At 43.8% G+C, this 16,422-nt stretch overlaps 1 protein-coding gene across 1 annotated transcript; it reads left to right on the top strand.

The window, feature by feature from the left end:
* Nucleotides 1-5,255: 5,255 nt before the first annotated feature.
* Nucleotides 5,256-9,799, top strand: LOC110308190 (cathepsin L1-like). Its single transcript, XM_021180579.1, has 8 exons — nucleotides 5,256-5,331; nucleotides 6,523-6,659; nucleotides 6,936-7,058; nucleotides 7,155-7,301; nucleotides 7,494-7,718; nucleotides 8,202-8,364; nucleotides 8,940-9,048; nucleotides 9,437-9,799. The coding sequence occupies exons 2-8, from the start codon at nucleotides 6,534-6,536 to the stop codon at nucleotides 9,534-9,536; spliced, it is 993 nt and encodes a 330-aa protein (XP_021036238.1). The 5' UTR covers nucleotides 5,256-5,331; nucleotides 6,523-6,533; the 3' UTR covers nucleotides 9,537-9,799.
* The last annotated feature ends 6,623 nt before the right edge of the window (nucleotides 9,800-16,422 follow it).

The raw sequence follows: 16,422 nt of genomic DNA, 5'->3' as shown, positions 1-16,422 counted from the left end.
TTCTGTGATAACTCCAGTGTGTCAAGTTGACACAAAACTAGCCAGTACAATTGACCCCTTGTCAACTTGACACACAAACACATCACTAGTAAGCCTCAACCCTTAATTTCTTATTCATCCCCAAGATCTAAACAACTTTAAAAGTCCCACAGTCTTTACATATTAAAAGTCAATCCCTTTAAAATGTCCAATATCTTTTAAAATCCAAAGTCTTTTCACAATTAAAAGTCTCTTAACTGTGGTCTCCACTAGAATAGTTTCTTCCTTCAAGAGGGAAAATATCAGGGCACAGTCACAATCAAAAGAAAAAATCAATCTCCAACCGTCCAGTGTCTGGGATCCAACTCACGATCTTCTGGGCTCCTCCAAGGGCTTGGGTCACTTCTCCAACTATGCCCTTTGTAGCACATGCGTCGTCCTCTAGGCTCCAGATGCCTGTACTCCACTGCTNCTGCTGCTCTTGGTGGTCATCTCATGGTGGCATCTACAAAACACTGCATGACCCCTTCAATCCTGGGCCTTCAATTGCAACTGAGGCTGCACCTTCACCAATGGCTTTCCATGGCCTCTCACACTGCCCAGCCTCAGCTGCTCTGTGTGACCCCTTCATGCCTTCAAAACCAGTCCCACCTGGGTGACCCTTACACATTACCAAGTCCCACTCCAGCAGGAGTACAACCTTAGCTATCTCTGGAACACAGCCTCTTTGTGCTTTCAGAAAACACTTCCCAGAAGATGTGTCACCTCAATGATGCTGGTCTCTTCTTAATCACCGCTAATTTCTTAGCTCCAGCTAACCAGCATCAATAGTCCCTTAATGCAAAGTTTTTGCTTTAGTAGTTCTGGTATCTTGTTAATCACAGCTGATTCTTCAGCCCCAGCTAACCAGAACCACAGAATCTTCACAATCAAAACAGCAATGGCCCTGAAAAGAGTCTTTAATTTTCCCTCTGAAATTTCACAAGCCAGACCTCCATCTTCTGCACTGTTCTCAACATTATCTTCCAAGCTCCTACATAACATCTAAGAGAGCTCTTAACAACAAATGGATCTTCAAGCCCAAAGTTCCAAAGTCCTTCCACAGTCCTCCCCAAAACATGGTCAGGTTGTCACAGGAATACCCCACTCTGCTGGTACCAATTTGTCTCAATCAGGGTTTTTATTCCTGCACAAACATCATGACCAAGAAGCAAGTTGGAGAGGAAAGGGTTTATTCGGCTTACACTTCCATACTGCTGTTCATCACCAAGGAAGTCAGGACTAGAACTCAAGCAGGTCAGGAAGCAGGAGCTGATGCATAGGCCATGGAGGGATGTTCTTTACTGGCTTGCTCAGCCTGTTCTCTTATAGAACCAAGATTACTAGCCCAGAGATGGTTCCACCCACAAGGAACCTTTCCCCCTTGATCACTAATTGAAAAAAATGCCTTACAGTTGGATCTCATGGAAGCATTTCCTCAGCTGAAGCTCCTTTTTCTGTGATAACTCCAGCTGTGTCAAGTTGACACAAAACTAGCCAGTTCAGAGGGGGACATCAATCCTCCCACAAAACTTTCAACCCAAAATTTGTCTTGCATACAAGATGTTCAGGGATAAAGATGGAGCAGAGACTGAGGGAACAGCCAACCAATGACTGCTCCAACTTGAAACCCATCCCATGTGAGAGAGAAAAACACTGACACTATTAGTGATACTCTGCTATTCTTGCAGACAGGAACCTAGCATAACAGTCTCTTGAGAGGCTTCATCCAGCAGTGTATGGAGGCAGATGCACAGACCCACAGCCAAACATCAGGTGGAGCCCAGGGAGTCTTGTGGAAGAGTAGGGGATACAAGTGAGCAAATCACAGGGGTTAAGGACTCTACAAGAAGACCCACAGCCTGGGCCACTCACCAGGGAGCATGAAAGAGCTAGACATAGACCCCATACACATGTGTAGCAAATGTGCAGCTTGGTCTTCATGTAGGTGCCCTAACAAGTAGAGCAGAGACTGTCTCAGTCTCTGTTCCCTGCCTTTGGATCTCCTCCCCCGTACTTAGACTCCTTGGTTGGGCTTCAGTAGGAGAAGATGTGCCTTGCCCTCCTGGGACTAGATGTCACAGGGTAGGGTGGTATCCAAGTTTGGGGGGGAGGGGTCCCTTTCTCTGAGGAGAAGGGAAGGGGGCAACTGGGAGAGGGGCTTGTAAGGATGGGATTGGGAGGAGAGGAGGGAGGGGGCTGTGATTAGGATATAAAGTGAATAATAAGTGTGTGTGTGTGTGTGTGTGTAAGATACTAGATATCTGTTTGTTTAGGCAAATTTAAATGCTATGTGGAACTTCAGTCACTAGTGTCCTGGAAAGCAGGTTATGAGATTAGATTTGATGAAGAATTCACAGTCCTGCTGGAATGTGGTTTCCCAAGAGTTTCTCCTCCCAGTAGAAAAGCACAGCAGGGTGTGTCTGCATGGGATCTTCTCTCCTCTCTGTGTAGCATTCCCTCTTCCCAGGTGTGGGCAAACTCTCTGGGATGAAGGTCTGCAGTCCTGCTCCCTGACAGGCTTAGAGCAGCCCTACAGAGGCATCTCAGGGAAGAAATGCTGGGTGGGAAGCTAGGGTAACACCTCTGCGGGAAATGGATCATTGTTTCCCAGAATCAAGTGGGGTTGTTTATCCACCTAACCCACAACAGGGGGAGCATATTGTTGAAGAGAAATTTTTACTGATTTTTGAATGTAACATACAGTTGATTAGAAAAAAAACATACAATTTGATTAAAGTTTAAAAGTATATTAAATAACACTATCAACACTGGGAGAAAACCCATCCACCCAACTGTCTAAGACATTTGAATGTTATTTATCTGGAAATTATTTAAAACTCCAAATTTAAAAAAAAGAAAAAAGAAAAGAACTAACAAAGAAAGTAAAAATCCCATGCTGTCAGGAGGCTCAGTGGGTACAAATATCTGTGTCCACCTGTGTGCTCAGGTCAGGATCTCAGAACACACATGCTCGTAGGAATCAGCCTATTGTCATGAAGTATTTACTCAGGTGATACAGTGTGTGTATGAGACAGAGAGAGAGACAGAGACAGAGACAGAGACAGAGACAGAGAGACAGAGAGAGAGAGAGAGAGAAAGAGGAGAAGAAAATTTCAAACTCTTAAAACTCACCAAATAACAAAATAAACTAATAAAGAACTACTGGAGCCAGGCTGTGGTGGCGCACACCTTTAATCCCAGAACTTGGGAGGCAGAGGCAGGCGGNTTTCTGAGTTCGAGGCCAGCCTGGTCTGCAAAGTGAGTTCCAGGACAGCCAGGGCTATACAGAGAAACCCTGACTCAACAAAACAAAACAAAACAACTATTGGAGAGTTTCTTATGAATAAGAGAACAATGAGAATTGAGACAATAGAAAATTCCTCATAGCACTGATTCTTGAGAAACATAGCTCAGACCTGCTACACACAGTTGGGGAAGAGGGTCTTCAAAAGGGGAAACAGGAAACACTGTGTGTCAGGAAAGAGTCTGAAATCTGCACCCGTGGGCGTGGTTGGTGGTAAAATACAGTGGTGCCTGCTCTGTGGAAACTCTGAGGGAACTAAAGGAGAGAATTATATGCCCATCATCTGGCCTCCTGAATGTGTACCCAAGAGGATTAAAAGCAGAGGTTGAAAATACACATGTCATTTGGTGGAGCCTCTGTTGCTAGCAAGAGGAAGATATAAAGGGAGCCAAAAGCCTAGCAAGGGCTAAGCCTGAGATCTCCATATGGAGGAATAGCTCAACTCCAGAAAGCATGGAGACTGACGTGTGCTGTGCAGAGTGCTCATGTTGTAATGATCACAAATCTTTATACAGTTGGAATAGCAATCTACTTTCAACGTGATTGAGGTGTAGAGGCAGATACAAGCTTTCTGCCTGTAGCAGTCCTCAAACTCAAACACAGAAAACCAAGTGGTAGGTTCAGGACTTGGGAAAGAGGATATATATGCAATGAGAACTCAGTTTAGAAATACAAATAATCGAATCTGGACAACTATGGTGCTGACAGTTGCAAGACCATGTGTATGTCGCTAATTCCATAGACGTACTGCTGAAAGGTCCATTTCCACGTTAGGCCTATTTCATCACGATAAAAAAAGCTATAAGGCTAATTTTGTTTCTAAGTAGATGATCAATGGAATCTTAAGTAGACACAAGTATAATAATAAAAATGGCATAGGACTCCATGTTTCAATCAAAGAACTCGAAATATGATTAGCAACGGTTGTTCAGGAAAGGCAATGGCAGGACTTCACTAAAAGACAGTTTTCTACAATGTCAGTAATAAGTATTGAGGACAGTTGTGGTTTATTTCCCTTAACTGCATAATGACAAGAGCTACCTGCACATTGTAGATTTGCAAGTTTCCTTCACCTAAAATGTGTTCAAACCCTATTCACTTCTACCTTGGTCACTGTGGAAGTAACACCCCTAAAGTCAACCCTAAGGCAACAATGAAAATAAAACAAACAAAAAATTCTGTAAGCTCAGAGGTGTTAACCAAACCAGATTCCAAAAACTTTCCCTGTTCTCCACCTAGGTTTGTGTAAATTCCTCACAACGTTTGCTGTAGCTGAAGAGAACGAAGTGAGCAGTCAGGATGAGGTGACTTACAAGTGCCCCGCAGTCTCAGGACACCCCAATCCCAGTTCAACATTGGGGTGACTGTGGTCATCTCCTCCCTGTTTGGGGATAGCCTGCCTCTAAAGATTCTAAGAAGCCCATTTTTCTTCTTGCTGGCATTGGGGAAAAGGGCCCAGAATCTGTAACTTCCAGGAGACCCAGCTTAGATGTGCCTTAAAGAGGAAACACTGGGCTAGGATATAATTGCTCATGGGGAAGGAGTGGCAAGGATTTTAACAAAAATCTCTACTTGAAAAAAAAAAGCAGGGTTGGGATTGAAATCCACATGTAGTTAGCTAGAATTTTCTATCCTGAGCCAGTGCCAAGCCCTCTGTGAGAACAATTTCTCAGCTACTGTCACAAGACTCACACAATCTACTTTCCTAAACAGGGACCCACTGCACTCTTCCCCACAATCCACCAAGGCAACCTACACCCAATGCCCCAGGTCAGAATGAGAATTAGAGTCAGTATGTGCCTGCAGTCCCACAGCCTGGAGGTGCAGTCCAATTGCCCACCTAAACCAATTCCAGGGAGGAGCAATTGGGCAAGGACACTGTCCTGGAGCCACAGCTTGGGATATAAAGTCTGGATCCACATGCAGCTGTGTCACAGCCTGGGACCTCAGCAACCTCTGAAGACCTGAGACTCTGAAGCCCACCTTCCCAGCTGTGGACATCCCAGGTGAGCCCCCATAGCTCTAACAAGACATACTTGATACCAACACTGGAGGAGCACCCTAGAGAGATTCTTTGTAGCACCATTCAGCTCCCTCAAGAATGAGAGTACCAACTCTGTCTTAGCAGAACTAGTGTGGGGATACAGAGATGGTTTGGTAAGGATGCCAGGAGATCACCAGACTGTTCAGAAGTCCAGGTGTGTGAAAAGTATCAATAATGCGAAATCAGGGAAACTGGTTCCTCTGAGCGAGCAGAAGCTAGTGGTCTGCCTCTGGTCCCATGGGCACAGGAAGTACCAGTTTGTCCCTTTATATAAGCTGCCATTCCCTATGCCAAAAGAGATGATCATTCTCATATAGAAGTGGTCAGGGACAGTCACTTCATCTCATCCCCCAGGTGCCCAAGGAGTAGCATGTGGCACAATTTTGGAATGGCTCTTTCTGGATTGTCCCATGCAAAACTTTATAAAGCCTAAGTCTGGAATTGGTCTCCTCATTTCTCGCCTAAATTGGTAGCTATGCCATCCTATACTCAGCCATCGGACACTCCCCATTGAAACAGGAAAGTAGGATTCTGAAGGCACATCCCAGTTGTGGAGCAGATTCCCAACAGAAATTCTTCCAAGGTTTTCTAGAGGCAACATTCCAGAAAGATTTCAGGAAGAAAGAAAAAGAGAGAGAGAGAGAGAGAGAGAGAGAGAGAGAGAGAGAGAGAGAGAGAGAGAGAGAGCAGAGGCATATTCTGTCTCTTGGTGTACACTATCCAAGAAAAAGATGTCTTGTGATCACCCCACCAAGTCTTGCAGATCCCTTTGTACTGGGGGATCACATTGTGTACATATGAGACATGGATATCAGTGGAATAAACCCAGATAAACTCTGAATACTTAAGAAGTTAGTTGTTGCTTGAAATTTCTGAAACACGGGTGGATCCAAACCCTGTCGTGAGCTAAGTGCACAGTTCACACATCATCTAAATTCTGGAGCCCTCCAGAGCTGCTCTTCATTCTGTTTGACTTCTGACATTTTTTTTGCAGGTGTGCTACAAGCCAATGTCATTCTTAGCCATGTCAACAAACACTGAAAGATGGTTTAAAAACTCTTATTCTACCATAGTGAACTTAACAACTTATGTAGAAATAAGAGTTTATTGAAGAATTTCCATGACCAGAATCTCATTTCTTCATAATCTCTAGGGTTTGAAAGTATGACTCCAGTTTTCCTCCTGGCCACCCTGTGCTTAGGGGTGGTCTCAGCTGCTCCAGCACACAATCCCAGTTTGGATGCTGTATGGGAGGAATGGAAGACAAAACACAAGAAAACTTACAACATGGTTGGTACCAGGGACATGTCCAGGGGCAACACAGAGACAGTGGTCCTTGCTGTGGCAAGATTAGACTTTATATTGTGGAAGCAGTTCCTCCCAGGCCTGCCCACATGGCAGGTTTTATGAACACTGGTGGCAAACCACCTTGATGCCACATGGCCTGGGTTATGACTTCCAGAGGTAGACAGATACCCTTGGTTCTTGTTGGCTGTAGCAGCAAGCCCACTGAGGGAACTAAGGCTGGGCTTGAAGTAGAAAGACCACACACTGTATCTCTTCCAGAATGAAGAAGGACAGAAGAGAGCAGTGTGGGAGAACAACATGAAGATGATCGGCCTGCACAACGAAGACTATCTAAAGGGGAAGCACAGCTTCAACTTGGAGATGAACGCCTTTGGTGATTTGGTGAGGGTGATGTGGATTGCAGAACATGGTCCTTCCTCTCCAGTTCATTGTAAGTCATCTCTCCATTTGCAATGATTTGCTTACCTTTTCTTGAAGACCAATACAGAATTCAGAGAATTGATGACTGGCTTTCAAAGCATGGGGCACAAGGAGATGACCATCTTCCGGGAGCCCTTGCTGGGTGATGTCCCCAAGTCTGTTGATTGGAGAGATCATGGCTATGTGACTCCTGTAAAAGACCAGGTAGGACATATAACACATTCCAGGTATCCCTGTCCACCAGGAAGCCAGGAAGGAAATACCAACCTTGGCTTGCTGATGGTGGAGCTCCATACAGTTCATTGCTTGTGGAATTTTTGGGTCATGTGCACTGCTATCAAACACCTGTATTATTTTTTGTGTGTGTGGGGGTGACAGCCTTTTCTTTCTTCTTAGGGTCATTGCGGTGCTTGTTGGGCTTTTAGTGCAGTTGGTTCCTTGGAAGGACAAATTTTCAGAAAAACAGGCAAACTGGTCCCTCTGAGTGAACAGAACCTAGTGGACTGCTCCTGGTCCTATGGCAACGTAGGTTGTGATGGTGGCTTGATGGAGCTTGCCTTCCAGTATGTGAAGGAAAACAGAGGCCTGGACACAAGGGAGTCCTACGCGTATGAAGCCTGGGTAGGTAAAAACCCTAAGGTGTTTTTCCTGACCAGGTTTAGAAAGCAGAACAAACTCCAAAGTCCTCAGAGCTTGCTTTTATATATAGTAGAATCCATCCTAATAAGTCCCAAGTGTTGCCATTAAAGGGGCAGAGCCTTTTCATTCTGATCTGATTTCTGTAGTTTCCACGTAGCTGCCCATGCTTCTGCTCACGTGGAGCTAATGCAAACCATTCCACAAACAGTACAGAATTCTCCACTGTGGAAAGTTATTATTAATAGGAACATCCATGATGTGTCACTCAAGCTAGTTTCTAGCAGCCACTCAAATCAATCAGATTTTCACATCCGATGACATTTTATAGACACATACACTTGGAGATCCTCCGCAGCAAATTCTGAGTCACCTGTGTGATGGCAGCTCAGCTGAGTGTAGTTCTGAGTGTTCCCCAGGAGGGGGATGGCAGTAACCGTGACTTTTTCAAATCTTTGTCCTTCAAAGGATGGACCCTGCAGGTACGATCCCAAGTACTCTGCAGCTAACGTCACAGGCTTTGTGAAAGTCCCATTGAGCGAAGATGCCCTGATGAATGCTGTGGCCAGTGTGGGGCCCGTCTCAGTTGGAATTGACACTCATCACCACTCCTTCAGGTTCTACAGAGGTGGTAAGTATGGCTTCTTCCACTAATCATACACAACAGTTAACAGTTGTGCTTCCACCGAGGCCTGTGAATTTGGTAACTTTTTGGTATGTAAAAATTTTGACTTGAAGATACGACATTCAACGGGAGCAAGATTCACATGTGTTATTTTCACTTAACATTAATTAAACACACACCCATGAACATGTATCCATTGCATTTTTAAACTACAAAATCAGGTTTTATGCGTTTTAATTTTATTGAGTTTTGTTCAGATGCCGTATTTTTAATATTTTTAATATTTTTAATTTTTATAATAGATATTCCAATTTCCAATTCAGTTTTAGGGGAGCCTCTTGATTCCAGCATGTTAGGGTTTCTTACATCTATCCAAGCAAGTGTTTTCCCGAGGACTTATGCTAACCTTTACTTCCATTGTGTTACATAAGAGCTGATATCCCAAGCCTCACTAACACCAGTTCAGTCCTGTCTGTGGTGTGTCCTTGCCCCAAAATTAAAAATGTTTCTGTTATTGATGGTGACAGCAGACACTGTAGGGTCACGGGAGCCTCTCATTCGGCTTTGATTTTACCTTCCAGGTACGTACTATGAACCAGACTGTAGCAGCACTAATCTGGATCATGCTGTCCTGGTGGTTGGCTATGGTGAAGAATCAGATGGCAGGAAGTATTGGCTGGTCAAGAACAGGTATAAATAACCAAGATCACTCATGATTGAAACAGTAAAGGGAAAGTTCAGTGTTCAGGTGGTATCTGTGTACAAGTTTTAGCAATTTACCCCATATAATTTGAATACAGAAGTTTTAGGGTAGCGATAAGAATCTGACCGTTTTGGGTGAGTGTTAAGAAGGAATTTGAACCACTGCATTTCTAGTTGTGATCCAAACGTGGGTGGATCTCTTCTTTGACTCACAATCATGTGTGAGGCAATGGGGTATCCAGCAGCTGAGGCTCTGCCTTGCCTCATCCTGTCTGTTAAGTGTAGCCTCTGTCTCTGTGTTTCAAAGAGAGTTAAAGGAATGTGTCTGCCGCACCGTGTTCTTTCTCCTAAATGGCAAACATGGCTCTTCTTCCAGCTGGGGTGAAGACTGGGGCATGGATGGCTACATAAAGATGGCCAAAGACAGGGACAACAACTGTGGGATTGCTACCTATGCCATCTACCCCACCGTGTGAGCTGCCGGACAGCAAGGAAGGAATGAGCTGCATGTACAGAGGAGGGCGTCCCCCTTCACAGGCCAGCCAGCCTCTGCTCTGTGGGGAATGGTAGCTGAGTCACTGAAAGTCCACCCTTTGGTGTGCATTCTGGAACATTCTACTCCAGTTAAATGTGACTGCCAATCTGCTGCCGTGAGCAGCTTTGTATCAGTGAGTTCTGAATTTTAATTTTTTTTTTTTACAAGATGTACAGAATTTCTATAAAACTTGCGTTTAAAAGACTGGCGGTGCTTCCTTCTGTTGTGGTGGTTTCTCTTAGTCAGGTGCAATTGAGTGTGAAGAAGTAGTGGGGTGCTGTTCTAGGGGAGAGGTGGGAAGCTCCTTCAATCTTAAGGTTGATATTCCGCCTTCCTCAGAGTTCTTTCCAGACTTTATGGCCTCACCATCAGCCACGGTAGAAAGAATGATGAAAAATGAGAATTCTTGAAATTTAATCCACACAAATTTTCAAAGTTTAAATTGCTTGCCATTCTGGGTAGTGAGATGGCACTGTGCACTGTGCCACTGATTGGGGGCTGGCCCTTCACCCCCTTCTCAAGCATATCAGAACAAAGCCATCTCTTCACCTCACTCGGCCATTTTGTGTACATATTTTATTATTCAAAGAAATTACTATATATATTTCTTTGAATTTCAGGAGAAGTGTTGGGCCTGAAGGAAGAGGGCACAACAATTTCAGGGAATGAAATAGCCAAGAAGATTTATGATGCAGTATCATTTTACAAACAGAACATTAAAAAGTCCTCTCCACGAGAGAGAGAGAGAGAGAGAGAGAGAGAGAGAGAGAGAGAGAGAGAGGCGGCTCAGTAGTCAAGAATGCTTGTTGCTCTTGCAGAAGATCTGAGTTTACACGGTGAGCCATGACCATCCGTAACTCCAGTCCCAGGGGACCCATTGACTTCTTCTGACTTCCAAGGGCACCAGGCACACATGGTGGGGGGCACACGTGTACAAAACACTCACACACAAAATAAAATAAGTAAAACTTGGAAAAAAAATTATATTAAAAACAAAGACAAACACACACAAAAAAAAAAAAGTCCTCTCCACACATGAGCCCTTTCCAGTTGTTTGCATATACGGAGATGCCACAATGAATTCTTGGAGGGTTTGGAAGAAGTTGACAGTGGGGGAGGGGCTGGTGACTGAAATGAAGGAAGGGGTTTTTACCCCTCTCCTGACCAGTGAGAGGTTGAACTAGATGACTTTGTTTACCATTTGTTTTGTTATTGTAGCAATTTTCACTAAAACCACTTCAAATAATACAGAATAACATCAAAATCAAGTGACACTGAAAGCCAACATTTTCAACTCAGACCCCACTTCCTCCCATTACCGATGTCACTGTTAACACAGTCTTCTGGGTTTTCTTTATGAATAAACAGGCAAGTGTTTACTAGCTTCATAGATAGAGCCTTTAAGACTATTATATGATGCATGCTGTTCTGGGATCTGACTCAGACTCAGTGCTGAAGGCTGAGCCTTCTGTGTTTTTAAATATGTGACTGTACTTAATGTTTCCTGGTAAATAGTCAACATTAATTTTCAAACTTTAAAAATATGGCTTTCTCAGCCTTGTCCTATGCTACTCAGGACAACCTGACAAGGGGTGGTGTCACCTAGAGTGGGCTGGGCCCTCCCACATCAATCATTAGTCAAGAAAGTGTCCCATAGACCTGCCTACAGTCCAGTCTGTTGGAGGCATTTGCATAGTCAAGCTTTCCTCTTTACGGATGACTTGTGCTTGTGTCAAATTGACAGAAAACTAACCAGCATGCCCACACTATTTATTCAAGTAAAATGTATTATCTCCACGAAGGAATATATATAGTCTCTCCATTAAGTCCCTTAGGGTCCAGCTCATCTGTGTTAGATGGAACTAATATTTATTTTGACTTTTAATTAGCAATAGCTTATTTCATTTGTTGGCATATTAAAATAAATCCATAGGTTAAAAGTTTCCCAATGGAATTCTAAGGAGGGAGGCAATACTTCAATTACTGTCCAGTCTGCTGCATCTTGTATAAAAAACTCTATAATCAACCAAGTTTTGTTTCTAAGAAAGAAAGAAAGAAAGAAAGAAAGAAAGAAAGAAAGAAAGAAAAAGGTGGGTGGGAGGAGGGAGAGGAAAATAAAAGAAATGGAGAAAGATAATTCTGAGAAAAACCATGTGAAATTATAAAACACTGTTCTGCAGTTGCTGTGTGATAGCCCTTTGTAAGAGGGATTTTAGGTGGAAATCGGAACCAATACCATTTTCTTGCTCATTTCATTGCCCCTTGTTTTTTTTTATATATCGTTTTAAAAATTCCTTCTAGTGATAGAAGCAAACAGGAACTAATAATCAACAGAGCCTGCTTAGGGCTTCTGGAGAAGCAGATGTGTCTAAGAAAGCGTCTTGTGAAAGAGCCTTCTGTGATACCAGAACAAGGCCAGCTCAGTTCACAGGCAGAGCCTGCATTCTTATTTTGGGGCTACTTACTGTTTGGAAAGTAAGATGGAGTCCTTTGCCCCAAGACTAGACCTCCAGACCAGTGTCTTCATTCTCCCTGCTCTGCATCAACCCAGAGCATCTCACCTATGTCCACACCACGTCATCTCAGTAACAACCAATCTGAGTCCAGCTTTGCCTTACTTAACTCCTGGTGTATTCCATGCAGGGGATAAGCAAGACATTATTTGTATTTCTCTATGGCAGATGGGAAACACACAGTATCCAAATTACTTGCACAGTGGTGTACAACTAATTTGCCTATTGTTTTGCAACTACACATTGGTCACTAACTCCTCCTTCATACAGTTATTATGAGGGGTGGTTAAAATTAAATCAACCTTGTATTGTTGATTTAACAAATTTAAATACAATTTAACAACTCCCCTCACCCTTCACTTTACTTCAGAGAAGCAGGCCACTGTCCACCACTGGAGAATAGATGAAGAATGAATATTAAAAATAGATTCTGGTAAGTGTTACAATTGGGTTAGTCTCAGAAGCATTCTGCTAAGCTCTAAAAGGCAAAAAAAATGATTATGTGTTTTATGTTGTTTTTCTATGAAACATACAGAATAGACACATTCATACACACTAAATATAGACAGTGCCCATGGAGTTAAGAACTACAGCTAACCATGATTCACAAATGCAGAGGTTCTTTGGGGGGGGGGGAGATGAAAATGTCTCAGAAACAGAGAGATGACAAGGGCACAGTGAGGATACAAAAACTCACCAAAATCTTCATGCTGTGTGCTGAACATCTGTGGGGAAATGCCATGCCAGCAAAGAAAGGAGTGCACAGGTTAAAAGGCATCTATGTCCATATATAAGAGTTGAATACATGTAAGATCTTTATGCCACTAAGATTCGGGCTCACACACACCTGACATGGTATTGCATGAGAACAGGGTATTATTTCCAGAGATGAAACATTTCTCTGAGGACCTGGTAGTACTCATGAAAACTAAAGCATTATGGGAAATGCCTTGATAGTGAGGGCAGTGATGATGTGAGGAGCTCAGTGGACAGTAGCTCCAGGTACCAGTGTGAACAGTTGCACAGGCTACTCCATGAGCCCATTTGAGCCTCAGACCCCAATCTCCATCAAAACTGCCCTACGAAGTGGGACACGATGGGGCACCCCATCAGTCTCAGAACAGAAGAGGCAAAGAGGCAGATCTCTGTGAATTCAACGCCAAATCTACATAGTTTCATGAAGCCAGGGCTACACTGTGAAAACTGGTTCCAAAACAAAGACAAAAATCCTACTTGGAAAGCTCATAAAATGCATTCTTTTCCCTGGAAGCTGCTTTTGTATGTAGTTCTTGGGATGCAACTTATTGGGACCCTACATCAGACACAGTCTCTGAGAGATGGTTGTCCTCCTTGGTGCCCGTGGTATATGTGAGGGTGGTCACATCTGTGGAAGGTGCAGAATCAGGTAAGTGCAGCATGGGGTAGCTTTCTGAAGGGATAAAGTAACTAAAGTGAACCTCTCTGTGAGCAGATCTTAGCTGAGCTGGAGGGCATGACTTTCACCCTTCCCTTACATCAATCCCCAATCTGTCTGTATCATTTTGCTTTGCAAAAAACATCATTATCATCATTGACATTATCATCATCTCAAGACTGAAGATTATAGAAGTATAACAAATGTTAGCCCAGAGGTCATCAGAAGGTCAAAGTCCAAGAATCCCCAAAGCTGTTCTCTTTGCTTGTATTCCAGCTCACCTGCTGTCATGATAAAACAAGAAAGAACAGATTTAAGGACTACTAAGGAAGAGAGTTATCAATGTCCTTTAACCATAATGAGCATCATTGCAATGATACCTTGGACCTGAAGAGGAAGATAGGCTTAAATCAGAATACAGCATGAACATGGCTCAGAGGCAGGGGAGCACACAGTGAAACCTCAGAGGTAAGGAGGATTCTGGACAAACCGCTCTACCAAGATTCTTGCTGCAAACATAGCAGAGTGAGCAGATGTCACCTAGGGCATAGTGAGGAACGAGCAAGAACCTGATCAGATATGAAGCAACAAACAGTGTTCAGAATACAGGTTTTGGTTAGCTGACATCAACAGATTTTGCTAAACCTGGTGTTACAGGGAAGAGCACAGGCAGAACCAGCAGAAGACTCAGGAGCTTGGCTAGAGTCTTCTCAAGTGTAATCTTTGAAGACAGGCTGCCTGGACACCTACCTGGTGCCACCAGCATCTAGGATATCATGTTGCCCTATACCTCAGGGAAGTATCTTCCTTTGGCCATTTAGAGCAGACAAGATTCTGCCTTCTTTCAACCTATGCATTATTAGACTTTTAATCCCTCACAGATAAAAATCCTTATTTCAAAAATCAGTTATTCAAACAGTGGGGCTCATTCATCCACCAACTCTAAACACATGTCTGAGCCATGTTTTTGAAAGACTGCTTCCAGGCACAGTGCTGTATGCTCACCTTACACTGCAATCCTAGCACTGAGCATTTAATTGATCACAAGGGCAACCTAGAGACAGGGTGAGATCCTGCCTCAAGGGAAATGAAGGGAAGGGGGCAAAGGATACTTGCATTGATCATAGGCATCTCCCATGATCCCCTCCTAAACAAAACCAAGGAGCTCAGAACAAGCTTTGAAGTTCTGCAGAATCACTGACTCCACTCTGGGAGATGACCTTCTTTCTCCTGCACCTTGCCCCTCTTCCCACCTGCTCAGGGAAGGTTGCTGCTTCCTGCTCTCAATATAACTGTCCCCAAATCAGACTCAGAAGACCTGGAGTCCCAGGCTTTGCCCCAACTTTACAGGGTCTAAGGAGGAACCCATTTCTACTTTGTAGAACTAACACACTAGAAGCTGCTCTTCCTTCCATCCCATTGCTCAACTGTCAAAAGCACCCACAAGAGTTCATTGTGGGATGCACAGGTCATAGAAAAGAAGGCACCAGGCACTCATGAGCTTCACACTCAGATGGGGTTTCTGCTGGTATGATGTTCTTTTCTGTAGGAGAACTCAGATGGTGGCAAGCAGCACAGGTCAAATCTGAGAAAGAGAAACTGAGACCTGGAGGAGGGTTTTGGAGCCACAGACCTGGGATGAGTCTGAGAAGGTGGAAATCAGCCCCACAGGTTGGCTCCCTGCTATCTCCTGAACCAGGATGCTGATCTATAACCTGACTTAAACACATGTGCCATTATCTGTGTCCCTGGCTATGAACATGGGATTAGTGTGGTGATCTGTGGCCCAACATGGAACAACTGAGGTTCAAAGGAAGGTAAACATGGATGAATTTGAAAGAAACACTCATGCCACACCACCTGAGAGTAGTGACTCACTAATATGCATCTGTTTATAATTAGCAGACATCAAAATCTACAGCTGGGCATAGACAAGCAGACAGGACCAAACATAGCACCATGGCCTCCCTAGAATACTTCAATGCATTTTGTATCTGTAGGCATTTCAATGGCCTGGCACAAGTATATCTTCTACTCCTTTGCTGGAATAGTCCCTCCTCCTTCCTACATTTAGACATTTCATGGTCAAGATTTACTCAGTAGAAAAGAGTCCAGGAATTACTCAATGTGTTCACATCGCTGTTCTACAAACAGAGAGAGCACTGTTGAGAGTAGCAGTCTCTGTACACAGCATCTGCCCGGTCAGGGATGGTGCTATCGCAGCGGCAAAGCTTCCACCATTTAGGGGGATGAAGCCCAGGGGCAAAGGTAATTGTCTTCTAGAGCAGGAATGGAGACCTGCTGCCTTGATGGACTTGGCTGACTCTGGTGCCTTCCCAGAGACAATCTTCTTCCGGTCATATACAGTGTACTGTGAGTTCACAGCCCCTTAACTCCGGACACAAAGTGTGGGAGGAAGAGTTTCTTTATCTTCCATGGTTTTAAAACAGTGTTGGAATGGATACAGAAAATGTGGTACATTTACACAATGGAGTACTACTCAGCTATTAAAAAGAATGAATTTATGAGATTCCTAGGAAAATGGATGGACCTGGAGGGCATCATCCAGAGTGAGGTAACCCAATCACAAAGGAACTCTCACAATAGGTACTCACTGATAAGTGGATATTAGCCCAGAAACTTAGAATACCCAAGATATAAGATACAATTTGCTAAACGCATGAAACACAAAAAGAACAAAGACCAAAGTGTGGACACTTTGCCCCTTCTTAAAACACCCATGGAAGGAGTTACAGAGACAATGTTTGGAGCTGAGACGAAAGGATGGACCATCTAGAGACTGCCATATCCGGGGATCCATCCCATAATCAGCTTCCAAACGCTGACACCATTGCATACACTAGCAAGATTTTGCTGAAAGGACCCAGATATAGCTGTCT

This window comes from Mus caroli, chromosome 13 (genome assembly GCF_900094665.2).
Source record: "Mus caroli chromosome 13, CAROLI_EIJ_v1.1, whole genome shotgun sequence".
Taxonomy (NCBI): Eukaryota; Metazoa; Chordata; class Mammalia; order Rodentia; family Muridae; genus Mus; species Mus caroli.
Note: the sequence above shows the minus strand (reverse complement) of the source record. Positions and strands in the feature narration are given on the sequence as shown.

What these genes read in the sequence shown, in the direction of transcription:
- LOC110308190 (XM_021180579.1), top strand. Translation starts at nt 6,534, where the DNA reads ATGACTCCAGTTTTCCTCCTGGCCACCCTGTGCTTAGGGGTGGTCTCA. An exon ending in TGAACGCCTTTGGTGATTTG is followed by an intron (nt 7,059 to 7,154) that starts GTGAGGGTGATG and finishes CTTTTCTTGAAG; the next exon opens with ACCAATACAGAATTCAGAGA. An exon ending in CCTACGCGTATGAAGCCTGG is followed by an intron (nt 7,719 to 8,201) that starts GTAGGTAAAAAC and finishes TGTCCTTCAAAG; the next exon opens with GATGGACCCTGCAGGTACGA.